Source organism: Galendromus occidentalis, unplaced genomic scaffold (assembly GCF_000255335.2).
Source record: "Galendromus occidentalis unplaced genomic scaffold, Mocc_1.1 scf7180000075554, whole genome shotgun sequence".
NCBI lineage: Eukaryota > Metazoa > Arthropoda > Arachnida > Mesostigmata > Phytoseiidae > Galendromus > Galendromus occidentalis.
In genome coordinates this window covers 122,586-136,628 of record NW_003803544.1, presented here as the reverse complement: position 1 = coordinate 136,628, position 14,043 = coordinate 122,586, and the positions used below count along the sequence as shown (strand labels likewise).

Below are 14,043 nucleotides of genomic sequence, written 5' to 3'. Positions count from 1 at the left end.
TCTAAAACTTAATCATAACTACTTGGGAGATGACAATGACAATGAGAACGATGACAATAGCGATATTTTATAGAGCGTTCTCCTTTTCCGTTTGTTCGATTTGCTTCTGCAGAGCGAGGTCTGGAGAGGAAGACCTCGGCTCCAGAACCTCGAGAACTCGAATGATAAAACAACGCAGGGTCGTGTCTTCGAAACTTAGGTACGATAAGGAGCAAAGCGAGATATTGTTCGAACATTGTAACAATCCATTGCAAGGACTTCTGTGGGATCATCAGCCAACTCTGGAGATTCGCATCGACGAGAAGGAGCTCGGATTGACGAACAGCGTCGCAAAAAGAAAATCGACTATTGCGAACCTTCGCTACAGTCCCGATGAATAACAGATACAGGGTAATCAGACCTCCCGAGGTCAGTGAATATATTCGAACAGGGTATTTTCGATGAGTTTCACGAAGCGGAAGATGTTAAAGAGCCAGCACGAGCTATATAAGACGCAGAAATATAGAACGACACTTGGATTTGGAAAAATCAGCAAAAATTAATGATAGACCGCTCTAGAGAATGAAACAACGTTTCGAAAATGGCGGAAATTTCCGTCACTCAGATATGATAATCCACTTCTACGCCTATTATAATAAAATATACACCGGCTGAATTACATAAAATTGTCTTGTCTCGATTGGTATCTTGCGAAGAGTCTGTTTGCATTGGGCGGGCCCCGTCTTCCGAAGATTAAACACGAAGGGATATAATTTCTTTTAGATTGTTTATTAGATCTCTTATAAGAAGACCGCTCTCCGAGACGCCAGTGAAGTGTCGTATCAAAGTATAAAACAGTCCTCACGTCATCTGACTTCAATCTTGCGCTCGCATGGAAATTCTGAATTTCCCGATAATTGGTCACTCTGCTGAGGATGGCACGGCTATCATTGAACTCCGACTAATATTCGCCGACTAAGAGAGAGGAACCCACAAGATGAGACTGTTTGGAAGAACCATCCGATCTCGTGACTCCCGTGGGTCCGGGTCTCTCCAATACCCAATATTTGAGACAATTCGGGACAAGCGTTCGGAAGGGGGATGGTAATGGTTCCGAAAACCGTCAAGTTCCAGAGGAATGTTGGAATTTGAGGGAAGCTACGTCGAGTCCTCCAGTCAGACTCGAAATACTATGCATTGGTTCAGAATACTAGGCTCAGGCAATCCAAACCCGAAACCAAAGTCAGGAATATTTCCACCTTTCGAGGCTGGGACCGATCACAGCGTGACGGAAGATGGGGGCAGTACCTGATTGCACATCAGGAAATAACGGATATCGGTGAAGAAACTGTTGAGGTTCTCCGAAAACAATGTGAATTCCTGCGGAGAATAGTTCGATCATTTCACCGCTTTCGTCGAGTGCAATCTATAATCGCTAACACGGTTAGTTTCGCACTCACATCGTGGACGCGGAAATCCCTGATGAGTTGTTCCTTCTGATAGCTGCTGAGATTCTCAATTTGCGCCACAAACTGGGGCATGTAGCCCTGGAAGACAAGCGACGGGTTAATTAACCCGCCCTGTTGTGAATATCGCCGATAATTCCCGGAAAGACATGGTACCGATATGCCTGATCCTACCTCTTGGAATCTCTCCGGTCCGATGGCCAGCGCCATCGAGAACACGATTTGCAAGATTTCATCTCGGAACAATTCGTGACTTTTCGCCAGCAGAGCACGCATGAGGACGCCGAGGAATTCGCCCATCATCAAACTTTCGAAAATAGGTCTCTTGTATAGCCTCCATTTATTATTAAGCTCTTGAAGACTCCGGAGGACCTGAGGAAAACGGGGAAAATGCTCCGATTGATTCGATGTTCTCGACTCGTCCATGAGCCAGATTCTCGACTGAAATTCAGAGAGAACGTCCTTCTCTTACCTCTCCAAAAGCCACGATATCCCTTGTTTGTTGAACGAGGCACCAGCCGTAGGCCTGCATGATGGCTACCAGTTCGGCTTTATTAGCGACTTCACCATCGACAGCCGGGCTTCCTGTGGCCGAGATCAGATGTGCGACATTCGTAGAGAAGAAGTGTCGCCAGTGGAAAGCGAGGATGTGATGGAAGAGCTAGAAAGGTGAAAACGATTGACTTCCGATCCTTCCCGATCTCCAAAAAAACATGGGTATGGCGAGGGACAGATGATGAGCGAGCTATCCATCCAAGGAAATTCAGGGTTGTTATGTGTCTTCAGCACGGCTAAAATGTCCGTCTAACCTGTATCAAGGTTGGTCGCAGCATTTCCCCTTCGCCAGATACTGTGCGGGGCCACAATTCGAGGCTTAGTTGAAGGATCCGTCTCAAGTATATCGAGCCTTTCGACGGACTCAGCAGAATTTCCCGGAGTAGTCCAAGGAATCCCTGGATTAGCGAACAAGATTCATAGCTCAGATGAGACCGTCGAGCATCGGTGAATTGAGTCGGACTACCCATGCCCGGCATATCTACGCGCATGAACTTCCAAAATCTCATTCCCCCGATCCCTGTCATATTTGGGAGTTTCCGTCTTTTGGGCGTTCGAAACGCAGCATGACTCACCTCTAGATACGGAACTAGCCGAGCCTCGGTTACGAATGCGCCCGCGAAACCCGTCATCTCAAGTAATCGATCGATGAACCGATCAAGCTTGCTCGGAATGATCTATAATCGGAAAGAGAGCCTTCCGTTGGAATTTTCAGATCTTTTCCCTCATCCCCCGAGCAGGGAGATGACTCGTGGGGATGCGTATCCATGCGTCGACACGTTCGATGGGAAGAAAAGTCTAGCCTCACCTGGAAACAAGCTTTGTAGAAGGCCATGACGGTTTGGCCGATTTCAGGTTCGATATGTTGACCCTCTCTGAAAAGCAATTCCTCCGACGCCTCCAGGAGTTTTTCGAAGCATTCGGCAACGACCGCTTTCGATTTGTTGGTGCAGTTTGAACTCAGGGCTTCCACCATCGCAGTTGCTATCTCGAAAACCATGGCAGCCTGACGACATTTGGATCGTTCGATGTGGCTCTGGAGATGATTCTGATTTGGGGAAACGGCTCCGTTCATTGTTCGGTAAGCGTTATTGCTACTTTGATGAGCGTTGCTCAGTAGGTTCTGCACGACGGCCTCGTAGTGGGTTTTTCGAGTCTCAAACTTTTGGTCGATCGCCTCCACTCCAATCCACGGCAGAAGGCAAATGTTCTGTAGACTGACGGCGCAATTCCTCAGCAGGATCACGTCTTCGTCACCGCGTAAACCGCAGATGATTGGCACAAGCTTCGGGTAGAGACCTTCCATGAGGTATGGGAATCGAAACTTCGTCGTAAGCGACATCAGGACGGCCGATGCAGCCGCAGACGCTCCCCGCCGTTCAAGGCACGCCTGCCCGGAGAAACAGGGTTGAGAATGAATTGTCAAGTCGCTGTCAATGTCGAAGCGGAATTCGATCCCCGAATGGGACGAATCGAGAGGGATTCCTCACCTCGAGAGCGGTTTCTGCGACCTCATTCACAATTTGACGTCCAACGGAACCTCCATTGTGGGCGTTCTCTGTCATGGAAGCACCAAGCAGATGCATATACGACTGTATGCTCGCAAAACATTCTTTCTCGACCTGCAATATTCATTTGACGGTTATTCAGGCTGAGAAGACTTCCGATGCGGAATCGGCGGACAGACCTCCGCCGTGAATGAGATTTTTCGATCATCTCGAAATCGTGATTGAGCCGTCGAGTACGAGATTTTACCGAGACTATGTGTTCCGACGACTGATGACCGCCAATGCGATCAGCACTCTGACGCCGAATATCCGAACACCTTCGGATCACGCGCAGGAGATCACCCACAAGCTTAACCGGAATCTGGAAGCAAAGATCAAATGAGAGAGGGCCGAAATTTGCTCTTCCAAGGCATCTTCCTAACTCTGATCGCTTCCGAAATTTCTCGGAGACTCGGAAGGGGATCCGTCCGCCCATGACTTACCTGAGCGGCATTGATGCAGTTCTCTACGAGCAAAGATAGAGAGGAAGCGAGACATCCGATCGTTCGCGCCAGAGTGGAAAGATCTTTGAGTTGCTCGATTGTACAGCTCTGACCATTGTCAAACGATGCCACGGCTGCATCCCACGCAGAGATTATATGCACACAGGTTTCTTCCACGACCAATTCCGATATCTGAGGGTACGAAAGGGGGAAACTCATGATGGAAACCACGCTAATAGGGTAACACGGAAGGACCCGACTCGGAAGGAAGGGAAAACTCACCTTGGAAACAACTTGGAGACTTTTGCTCAAATGAATCTCCCATTCACTCTCGTCGCCCTCGGTTGACATCTCCATAATCTGCGGATGGTTTTTGGCCATAACGCGTGACATGACTTCGTTGAGTAGATTCCCCAGTATCTGTTTGTATTTGGCCGTTTTCCCGGACGCCTCGATATTCTCGAAAAAACTAAGCCAAGTGTCCAAAGAGACCAGATATTGCTCGCCATCATTGAGACCGAGGGTGAAAGCCTATCGGGAAGAACGATTCTACTTTTCAGAATCAGAAGCAATGCAGGACGAAATTATATTTCCTCAATTTTTTCGCATATTCGGAGTCCAGTTAGCTTCACTCGTCTGGACACGCCTTTCCTCCTTACCTGAACTAAATGTACAAACTGCACAAGGGCAGCGTCAGGGGTTTCGTCGGGGAATCTCGATAGATGATTCTCGATCAAGATATGCAGGAGCTCGCCGAGTTTTGTGACTAGTAAAGGATCGACTTCGTGGAGACGCGGATGTTGTACGCCGGAGGCTTGTGTGATCAACTGCAGCACACGGAATGTATTCTGCAGGGGAGATGGGAACTTTGAGGTGTAGATCCTTTCCCCACTCGAATCGACTCGATGAAAAAAACGACAGCCGCAAACAGATAACAACGCATCTTACCTCGAAAATTGCGACTAGACAGGCCTGCGTGTCCCTCTGCGTGAAACACTTTTTATAAACAAGTTCGTTGATAACACTGACGGCGGCCACCGCGGCTCCAGCATTCACGTCGGCTCGTTCTCCGCAACCGAGCCAGATGAAGCCGAAGAGGGTGTTGAGCATTGAAGGTCCGAAATTCGAGCCAATGGATACCCAACTGCAACGAGCAAGCTCAAACGGTAAGAGCTCATGGACCGATGACACTTGCATGATAAGCGTTCCGGCATTTCTATTTTGATTTTCCTCCAATATCGATCTGATAGAGGACTGAATAATGTTGCCGGGATCGATGACTGTTTAGAACGCGCGGAAACGGCGGATCCCGTATTTTTCGAGAACGGAAATCGAACCTAGTGAGCTGCTCCAGGGCTGAAAGACACGCCAGAGCTAGTTCCCTCGAAGGAGCATCCAGCGGCTTATGAGGGTTCAATTGTTGATTACTCTCCGGTTTGTGCAGATGTGACTCGACGTTCAAGTGCGTTCCGGATGCGGCTCCTATATACGCTTGAGCTACGGGAGCAGAACTCGTCAGGGGTGCTAACGAGGACTGGCCCGACGAAGGATGCGTTGGCGATGGAGGGGGTGTGCACGATGAGGTTTGACATGACATCAGAATCTCGTCCAATACTCCTGAGAATCGAACGCTTGCAATTACTCTCAGGAGGGAGGAAAGGAAGATAGCGGGAAAATTTAATGATCAGGTTTTCGATAACGAACTAGACGGCGGCTTACCGGTAAGGGAGGTCAGCATTTGAGGAACAAGGTTGTTCAGGAAATGTTTGAGTTCTTTCTTCCGTGAAGCGCAGAGATCATCCTTCGGAGAAATGAACTCTTCCGACGTCGTCCGCAGCAACAGAACTCCCACGAGTCTCGTCGGATGATTGTTTATCAACTGGAACCGAAACTCCATCACCAAAAGGCCTAGCCGAGGAGTTCGCTCATAGCCGAACAATCGCAAGACTTACTTGGAAGATATTGTTGAAATAGTCCGGATAGAAATGTGGCCAATCGAATTTTCCGATATCGACTAAGACCTTGCACAGTTTGTTGCGGACGTAAGCAACCATTTCCGATGATGGGGAGAGTAGAGCCGAAGCCACGGATCGCCGGATAAGAATTTTCTCGTCGGACATCAACCGATGCCATGAGCGTTGCACAGCACCTGCGGAAGTCGGAAAGAGATGGTTAGGAGCCGTAAGAAGTCCGGCAGCTAACATTCCCTGAGGTTGAAAAAGGGAAAACGATCATTCACCTACTCTCTGTGCTCACCTTCGATGAGATTGACCAGAAACATCAAAACGTAGGGATCACGCGTCAATGACAGGAATGATAGACACAGGTCTAAGGCATTGCTCTGCCTCGAGAAACTCGTCAATTGTTCCTCGATGATGCGCTGGGAATTGGGGAATGCATGTTAGGCGCTCCGATTCTCTGTGATTCCCGGCTAGACAGAGCTTATCCCACGAAATCGTTTCTCGCTATGTGTGTTTGACCCACCTTCCTTTCATTTGTGCAGGAGGCTGAATAAAACTCTTCTAAGAGAGCTTGGAGGGCTAGAAGTATGTTACTCCGCTCCTTCTCGTCCGTCATGTTCCTGCAATACCAGAGCTCATGAAAATTTTGATCGAGGATCTCTCCATCCGGAAATTTTCATAGAAATCACGTCCTTGAGAATGGTCCCAAATATGAAGATCCTATCGCATCCCGAATCCTGCCTTGGATGAGCTTGTTAAGAATCTGGAGGAACACAGAAGAACAAAGGAGCGCCCTGAGCAGCGCACCGCTTCTATAAGCGGAAACCATTCCGCTGGAGTGAGTGCTTCTGCTCCTCACTGCTCATAGCCTTGGTCGAGCCTGCGGCACCTTTGGATAATTTCATTGCCTCCTGTCGACGTCTCCTCCCGACTGGAATGTTCACTGACGAATGTATTGACATATAGTTTTCACAGACCTCCATTGACATTTTCACACACCTCATCGAGCGGAACAGGGTGGAGTGACTACCAGACTTTGACAGCTTACGCCTATTATAAAAATGATGCGACCACGAGCGGATAACGGACTCGCATATCCGGGTTTCTCGTCGCAGAGAACAGTGTGGCTCTCGATCGGCAATCGTTATGGCGAAAGGTTCTTGAAAGTGTGGAAGGTGTGGCCTCGAGGACCGATACGCTCCAGGCGACTTCACAGTCTCACCTTATAAGGCCGGGGCCAAGACTGATCGCTTGATCGCTCACCCACAAGCCCTACTACGGTTTTCGCCGTATATTCTTGATTTGAAACTTAGAGAGATTCCCAAAGCCATAGAATATTCATGATCTTAATGTGAAAGCAAGTTTATTAAGATAGATAGTAGTGGTCCACGATCTTTTCCCGGCCTGGAGGCGGCATTGTTAACCTCTCTCGATGCTCTTTCTCACGCTAGTTCACTCCATTGCCAGCTCTAACTTACTCTGACGTTTTTGCTGAGTGAGACGAGATGTCAATTGCCTCTCCTACCGAGCGGAAGCACCTCCGCGAACGCCGACAGTGAAAAACACCAGGGAACTCCGACGACCGTTCATGATCTCACTAACAATTTCCACTGATCCTTCTCCATCATTGAATGGTTCCTGTCTCTCATTAAACCGTAGGGAAACTCAGCAGGAGACTTCCCGAAACAGTTCGATGCCCGTGTCTATCTATGTCTCTTTAAGCCCGGAAGCGAACATTCAGAGCTCCATGGAGGCGGCCATCTTGGGCTGTCGAGCATTTCCATTGGATGCGCCGATGCGAGGCGCTCATTCGAAAATCTTCCGATGGGACGACAGTCCCCAGGACCGCACTGACAGATTGGCGCAAGTCGATTGGAGACCCCGACACACCATGCGTTTCAGGAGAGAATGAGGGAGTCTGCGATCTGGTGATAAAAACAGTCTCGGAATGCCGACGAGATCTTGATTCGTTTTATTTAGCACATTCTACTGCATTCGTATCGCGAGAAGTCGATTGATCGCTCCCTAAATGAATGCGATCCCCATGAGGTGGAGCGTTCGAGCAGCAGAGTATTGGAGTTGAGCTCATCATTCGTCTGCTTCGAAATCCGAATGGCTTTCGCCGTCATCGGTCTCACTCCCGGTCAGTCTCGCTTGCGCAGCCTTCCGTTTCCTGCGAGGAGTTCCGACCCCTCCCGCGGGCGTCGTTGGAGTCCGCCTCAACCTGCTCGTTGGGGTGACCTTCCTATTCACTGGCGGGGTGAAAGACAGTTCTGTTGGCAAGTAGTATTTGGGATTATAAGGCGTGTCCGGACCGGGCCATACGAAGAGTCTCAAGGGCAGCTGTACTTTGTGTGGAGGGACCGTATGGTCGAACTTCGTGGTTCTGGACATGATCAAGCCCAGAGCCAGATCACACACCGCATACAAACGGGAGTGCAACTGGCGATCGTGGGGATTTTCTCGGTCACGACAGCGTTTGATATTCTCCAAGAGTTTCCTGTAGGTTGGGAAGGAATAGTTCGCGTTGCTATCGCTGCAGTGGAACTGTAACTGGAACCAGAGACACTCGCGAATTTTTCCCAAAGTCTGCAAATCGTCCACGCGCGTGAACGATGGATCGTGGGCCAGCATGTGGACGACGTATCCGATGACGTTGTCGGGGAGAATCGACGCTCGAGACACAGAATGTACGTCGTGATATTTAAGATGCTCCCTCCTTTTCTTGATGTTCGCTTCAAGGTATCCCCTCATTCGCTCCTGGTGGTCGCTGTCGGGCTCCAGAGCTCCATAGGAAAACAGAGCCATGTAGTGGAGCGGCAATTTCTGGGCTAGGAGTCGCTGGTGGAGTTTCTCGCAGAAACGTTCACGGACAAACTTCATCGGATCGGTAACGAGTTTCACCAGAGTGCGAAATTGGGCCTCGGTCGCAATCTCGTCGAAGTTTTTGAAACAGCAAATTTTCAAAATGCAGGTTCCGGCTTTCAGTCTGAAGTGAGACCTTTCTCGTTCTGATAAGTTACCCCATTTCATGAGGTCGCCTTCGTTAGCGACTGCCGTGAAGAGGAGCCGTAACGTACACTCCGCGTCCCAATTCATGAACTCCAGCATCTTTTTCCTCTTCTCCTCTTCGACTTCGGTGGCTCGGTCGCAATATAGATTTGTTAGGCCGATCAGAGCATTGGTTATGAGCCTCAAGGCTGCGATTCTCCTACGACTCCGCGCCGGCAACGAAACCTGGGGACCAAATGGGAAATGTGACTCATTGATGCTTTCCGCAGACGAGAGTCATGTATGCGAATAAGCGACGATTCGACTCAATTCTGGGAAAAGAACAAGCGGCAACGAACCATAGGAGCTCACCTCATCTGACATGTTGAGCTTATTAGACCTCGACCTCGCTCTTGACTGCGGCTCCATGAGGATCATTTTGACCGCGACCTCTACGATTATATGCTCGCGGTAGGGATTGAATATATCCGGTCGGAATCCCGCGATTTGCCCCAGAGAGACGAGGATAGTCTCGCGCTGCCTCGGTGACTTGACGACGAGCTGCTTCAATCGATCTAGAGCGTCCGAGAGACAAGATTCCTGCAATAGCGTAACGCAAGGCTCAGACTTTTCGACTTTCGGTAGCGTGTCGGAATCGCGACTGAATTATCCCCCCTCGATGTCTGGAGAAGCATCTTGGAAACTCACAGCGTCCTTGAGGATACAGCTGATGCAGCGAACAGCGAGCTTGGCTTGTTTCGGGGTTCCATTCTCGAGCATATTCAGGAGGACATCCTTCAACGATCTGAAGAACTTCAATTATTTTCTCCTGCTCCCCGATTCATTCGGTCGAGAGTGTCATAACGTTTTGGAAGCATTTTTCCATCATCCTTAAAATCCAGTGAACTTTCGAGGAGGCTCACTTACTTGGCCACGTCAGGGTAGCAGTCCGCGACGTCCTTCTTCCGTAAGTTATGAAGTATGTTTATGAGTAGGAGATTCGTTTCTGGCTCCCAAGTTATGGCAAGCAAATCGCAAAGTTCTTCGAGTATTCCGCGATCCATGAACGTATCTGGGTGAGCTTCTGACAGGACACAGAGGAGCTCCAAACACCGCCGCCCCTCGTCCTCTTTCACACCTGTGGGATAAATTCGAGAGGGAGCTCAGCCACTTCCAACTTCAATCGAGAGAAAAATTCGATTCGAATGCAGATCTATGATCTGATTTAGCGTAATTCCATCTCACACTCGAGTTTCTCCCTGACGACTTCGAGTATCTGGGAGACTCCCGGTGGATCGACGACCAACGGTGCAACCCTCTCCAATAGCTGCTTGATTGTAATGAAGAGGGCGCCTTTCGGATCGCCAAGCCGCATCATTATCAGCCTCTGGAAGAAGACGGTGATTCCTTGAGATGATGAAGATGGATTCTCGAGGACCACGGCCTTACTGTCAAAAAGGGAGTCACCGTCAGACATGTGATCTGGTTGCGCGTGCTCGAAAAATCAACTTGCCACGTTCTCGTTGACTTCCTTGAATGTCTTCGCTTCTAAAACCCCGATCAGGAGTCGGTGCAAAGTGTGCGAGTCCCGGACCTGCTGCAGAAATTCCAGAATATGGTCTTTTGCGGAGCGATCGTTCGAGACTTGTTGAGCCATGAACTCGAGAAGGGCGCCGAGTTTCTCGCGGTTTTCATCGCTCGCGCCGAATTCGTCTATGAGATGCATCATCTGGGAAGGAACCGATTCCGAGGTTAGCGAGATCCTACAATGTGTCCAGTTCATTTCCAATGCGTCGATCATTTCTTTGAGAAGATGCATGGATGCTTGAAAGGAACATCGGATATGACCAATACCCCTTTCAGCTGTTGCCGATAGGTATGCTGGAACTTCAAGATCATGATGAGAGCTTTCACTGCGTTGGGATCGGAACTCGTGAAAAGTCCAAGGAGTTTCGCCGTGCGCTCCTGCAAGGGGTCACTTCCTGAGTCATCAGGAAAGATCCTGAATGAACCACATGAGTCCGATGATGACTGACATGGTGCCGTGATGCTCACCTTACTGTCGAGCCAGAAAGGTACGAGGCAAGTATGGAGAATCCGTTCCACTATCAAACGATCTTGGAGATTTGTTTGATAGTACCTATGGAGCACCTGGAAGAGACGATCCGCACAGCGTTATAGAATTTCGCGGAAACCAAAGCACGCTTTCGATTTCGACTCACTGAATAAGAGTTCGCGATGTCAGTGGGTTAGATCACTCGATCATCGCGATCAGGGCGATATCCCAGTCAAAGGAGCCATCAGAGATTTCTTAAAGTATCGGACAGACTCCGAACTCGGAGTATTGAAGAACATCAGAAGCATGACCAGACTGCCTTCTGGTATCATGTCATCGAATCTCAATGGCTCAATGGGAGCCTCCTCTTCTCGCTACACTTCGAGTGTTCGTCCATTCGAATGGAACTCGCGCCCTTGAGCAAGGCCTCGCTCCCGACTTATTCCGATCTCGCGCAGTCGACTCTTTACTCAAGCTTCCCGGAACTCACTTTGTCCCTGATCCATCCGACTTTCGCAGCAGCTGTGGGGTCTTCTTCCCAGACCTCAGGCCTCTCCGCTCCATTGTCTGTGTGAGGAGGAGGTCTCGAGGTGAACTTCCGATATAGCTGACCTATACCGAGCAGGGAGAGTCTTCTGACCTTGAACTAAGAGATGAATGCTTATCGATCACCAATCTCGGAGGAATCTTGATGAACCTTTTCAGATCACTTCTTCTTCGCCTCCACTCACATTTGTATCTAGTGATCTCTCCTTGATGATGTCCAGTAGACCCGAATCACTGGCGGCTATTATGTCTTTTTCCGCCATTTTAAGTATAGTGAAAACAACTTGGAATCTGGAAAAAGTTGTTAGTTGTGTTTTCTTTAGCAGATTAAGTCGGTTTCGGTCGGGTGCCAGCAAGCATGCTGTCGGTCAGATAACGGCTCACCTGACGCTCTCATTCACGTCATACTGACGTTTCTTTATCGCCTCCACGATCTCGTCGCGAAGTGCCGAAGGGCTCAGGAGCAGGGGGAGCGAGAGTTCGATGCATTTCATCCGTATCTTGAGGTTGGGAGGAGATGGTCAGATCAGCTCGCTCCGATTCACTATGTCAGAATCTTGAGGTGCGGGAGCGCTACCTCTGGTCAGCTTACCTCATACTTTTGATCATTATACCGGGCAATGAACGAGTTGTGGAGACTCGGGAACGCCGAAATCAAATCGGTGGTCGCCATGAGCCTAGCCACCAATTCTGTCGCCTGAGAATTCACGGAAGAATAGGTATGCCTCATCGTCATGCTCCTTCGCGGGATCTATGTCCGACAACATGCCGCAGAGCCACGAACTAACCTCCGATCTGACGGCATCGTGCTTGTCCTGGAGCTTGGTATCCAGTTGTAGAACGAAACAAGTCAAGTTCTGAGGGACCAAATCATACAATTCTACGAACAGCTCGTATGTTGACTGAACTCGCCCCTGCCCACATTCCGCCTTGAAAAAGCGATCCATGTGAGCTTCTAAGCCGTCGGCAGCCTTCGAGATGATTTCCCGGCACATTTGGGTGAGTACCTTGAAAATTAAGCAATAATTTAGAGCGCATCCGCAGACATCGAGCCTGTCGATAGGTGATCTGATTCCGGAGGCGTCTCCATACCCACCGGAGAGTCATCCCTCCCGACGAGCAGCTCCTTCATTGACTCGATAAGATTATCGGAAACACTGTCCGGTTCATTTACTAAAGAAGCTAAAATATCGACTATGAACTGTTTGACCAAGCCGGTGAATCCCGTCAGCTTATGAGCATCTCTGGAACTTTAAGTGGACATGAAAATTACCATCGGTGCTCCACGAAGAGGCCTCACGATGCATGCATGATTCATATCGTCAGAATATCGATAGGTTGCGATTAATCACAGTCCATTCCCGACATTACGGTGCCCACCTGACAACCGCCATCAGATGAGTGAAGACTCTCACGACGAAATCGGGGCCCGAGTCTAAATCTAGATAGAGTTTCAACGTTCTTGCTTTGGCGAGAGAAGCGATGAGGTACGACGATTTCTCCTTGGAAAAGTCATCGTCGTTCTGGATACCTTTTGAGGAATATATATATATTATATATAATATATAATACCGTCGGTGTCAGTAATCCCGAACCGGAATAAGCAATCCATTATACGGTGTATTCCTCAACCAGGATGCCCAGAATGCCCTCCGGACTCACATTCGAACTGCTCGACACAGAACTCGAGAATTTCTTTGAGTTTCTTTCTGTTGTCGTAGGGGGATTCGGGGGCCGTCAGCCTGTGTTGATGGTTTTCTATTAGATCGGCGCCATCAATGAAGCGACGGAATCAGACGGGAGAGCGTATCGGGAGTCGGAAATCGTGTCTTCCACCAGGAGAAGTCTCACGAGCAGCGTTCCGACGCTGACGAGGATATAATTACATTACCTGAATACGTCGGCGATACAACAAGCAGCCAGCAGCCGAACCTTATTGGATTTATTCTGTATGAAACGCTTGTGCGACAAAGACCTCGCCAAAGACTCCATCTCCCGACGAACTCCACTGATCCTATTCTTGAGGATATTCAATGTTTCCTGTGAGAAAGAGAATGTATTGCGAATTTTTCGCTCACGAGAGGGGGGATGCTCAGTATTTTCGCAGTGATTCTCTTCCTGACCTCAAGCTTGGATTCCAGGTCCCCAGGGGGAACGGTCTCTCCCAAGTCCGGTAGAGCGGGAAAAGCTTCAGCACTCATCGCGATAGGGGTTTGACGGCTTCGGAAAGTACACAATTCCTAGCGGCTCATTGAGGGCAATCCAATAAATCGAAGATCCGAATTTTTCGCGGAGCGGCGCTCCGTCTTCCTGATTCTTCGTCGACCTCACATTTGAGAATTCAGTGGACCTCCATCACGGTAAAGTAATATCTTGTCCCATCGGAGGAACTCATACAGATTTCGCGCTCCAACCGAAATTGTGCGATCAGCTGTGATGAGCTGTCCCAGCAAGATCACGGGTAAAATGAACCACTCTACCAGGATTCCGACTCACGGC

The 14,043-nt window shown here is 49.2% G+C and overlaps 2 protein-coding genes across 2 annotated transcripts; both read right to left on the bottom strand.

Annotated features, from left to right (window-relative positions):
- Positions 1-758: 758 nt before the first annotated feature.
- On the bottom strand, positions 759-7,698 carry ebo (exportin ellipsoid body open). Its single transcript, XM_029111085.1, is given in 19 exon segments — positions 759-1,359; positions 1,440-1,526; positions 1,620-1,817; positions 1,918-2,106; positions 2,255-2,398; positions 2,576-2,677; positions 2,809-3,390; positions 3,491-3,646; positions 3,756-3,869; positions 3,991-4,182; positions 4,273-4,521; positions 4,650-4,838; positions 4,939-5,134; positions 5,328-5,607; positions 5,710-5,869; positions 5,943-6,139; positions 6,247-6,370; positions 6,475-6,571; positions 7,430-7,698. Coding segments are annotated over 18 exon segments (3,354 nt in total). The 5' UTR covers positions 6,568-6,571; positions 7,430-7,698; the 3' UTR covers positions 759-1,257.
- Positions 7,699-7,938: 240 nt separating this feature from the next.
- On the bottom strand, positions 7,939-13,745 carry LOC100898007 (sister chromatid cohesion protein PDS5 homolog B-B). The gene is made up of 18 exons (XM_018638920.2): positions 13,668-13,745; positions 13,436-13,584; positions 13,207-13,286; positions 12,925-13,075; positions 12,641-12,788; positions 12,333-12,551; positions 12,137-12,241; positions 11,929-12,044; positions 11,730-11,835; positions 11,489-11,644; positions 10,998-11,093; positions 10,797-10,907; positions 10,456-10,671; positions 10,188-10,329; positions 9,870-10,080; positions 9,651-9,747; positions 9,315-9,542; positions 7,939-9,188 (listed from the first exon to the last, which is right to left on the bottom strand). Exons 1-18 carry the CDS (start codon positions 13,743-13,745, stop codon positions 8,040-8,042), a joined length of 3,558 nt encoding a protein of 1,185 aa, XP_018494436.1. The 3' UTR covers positions 7,939-8,039.
- Positions 13,746-14,043: the final 298 nt, after the last annotated feature.

What these genes read in the sequence shown, in the direction of transcription:
- LOC100898007 (XM_018638920.2), bottom strand. Translation starts at nt 13,745, where the DNA reads ATGAGTGCTGAAGCTTTTCCCGCTCTACCGGACTTGGGAGAGACCGTT. An exon ending in GACGTGAATGAGAGCGTCAG is followed by an intron (nt 11,836 to 11,928) that starts GTGAGCCGTTAT and finishes AACTTTTTCCAG; the next exon opens with ATTCCAAGTTGTTTTCACTA. An exon ending in AGCTCAACATGTCAGATGAG is followed by an intron (nt 9,189 to 9,314) that starts GTGAGCTCCTAT and finishes TTTGGTCCCCAG; the next exon opens with GTTTCGTTGCCGGCGCGGAG.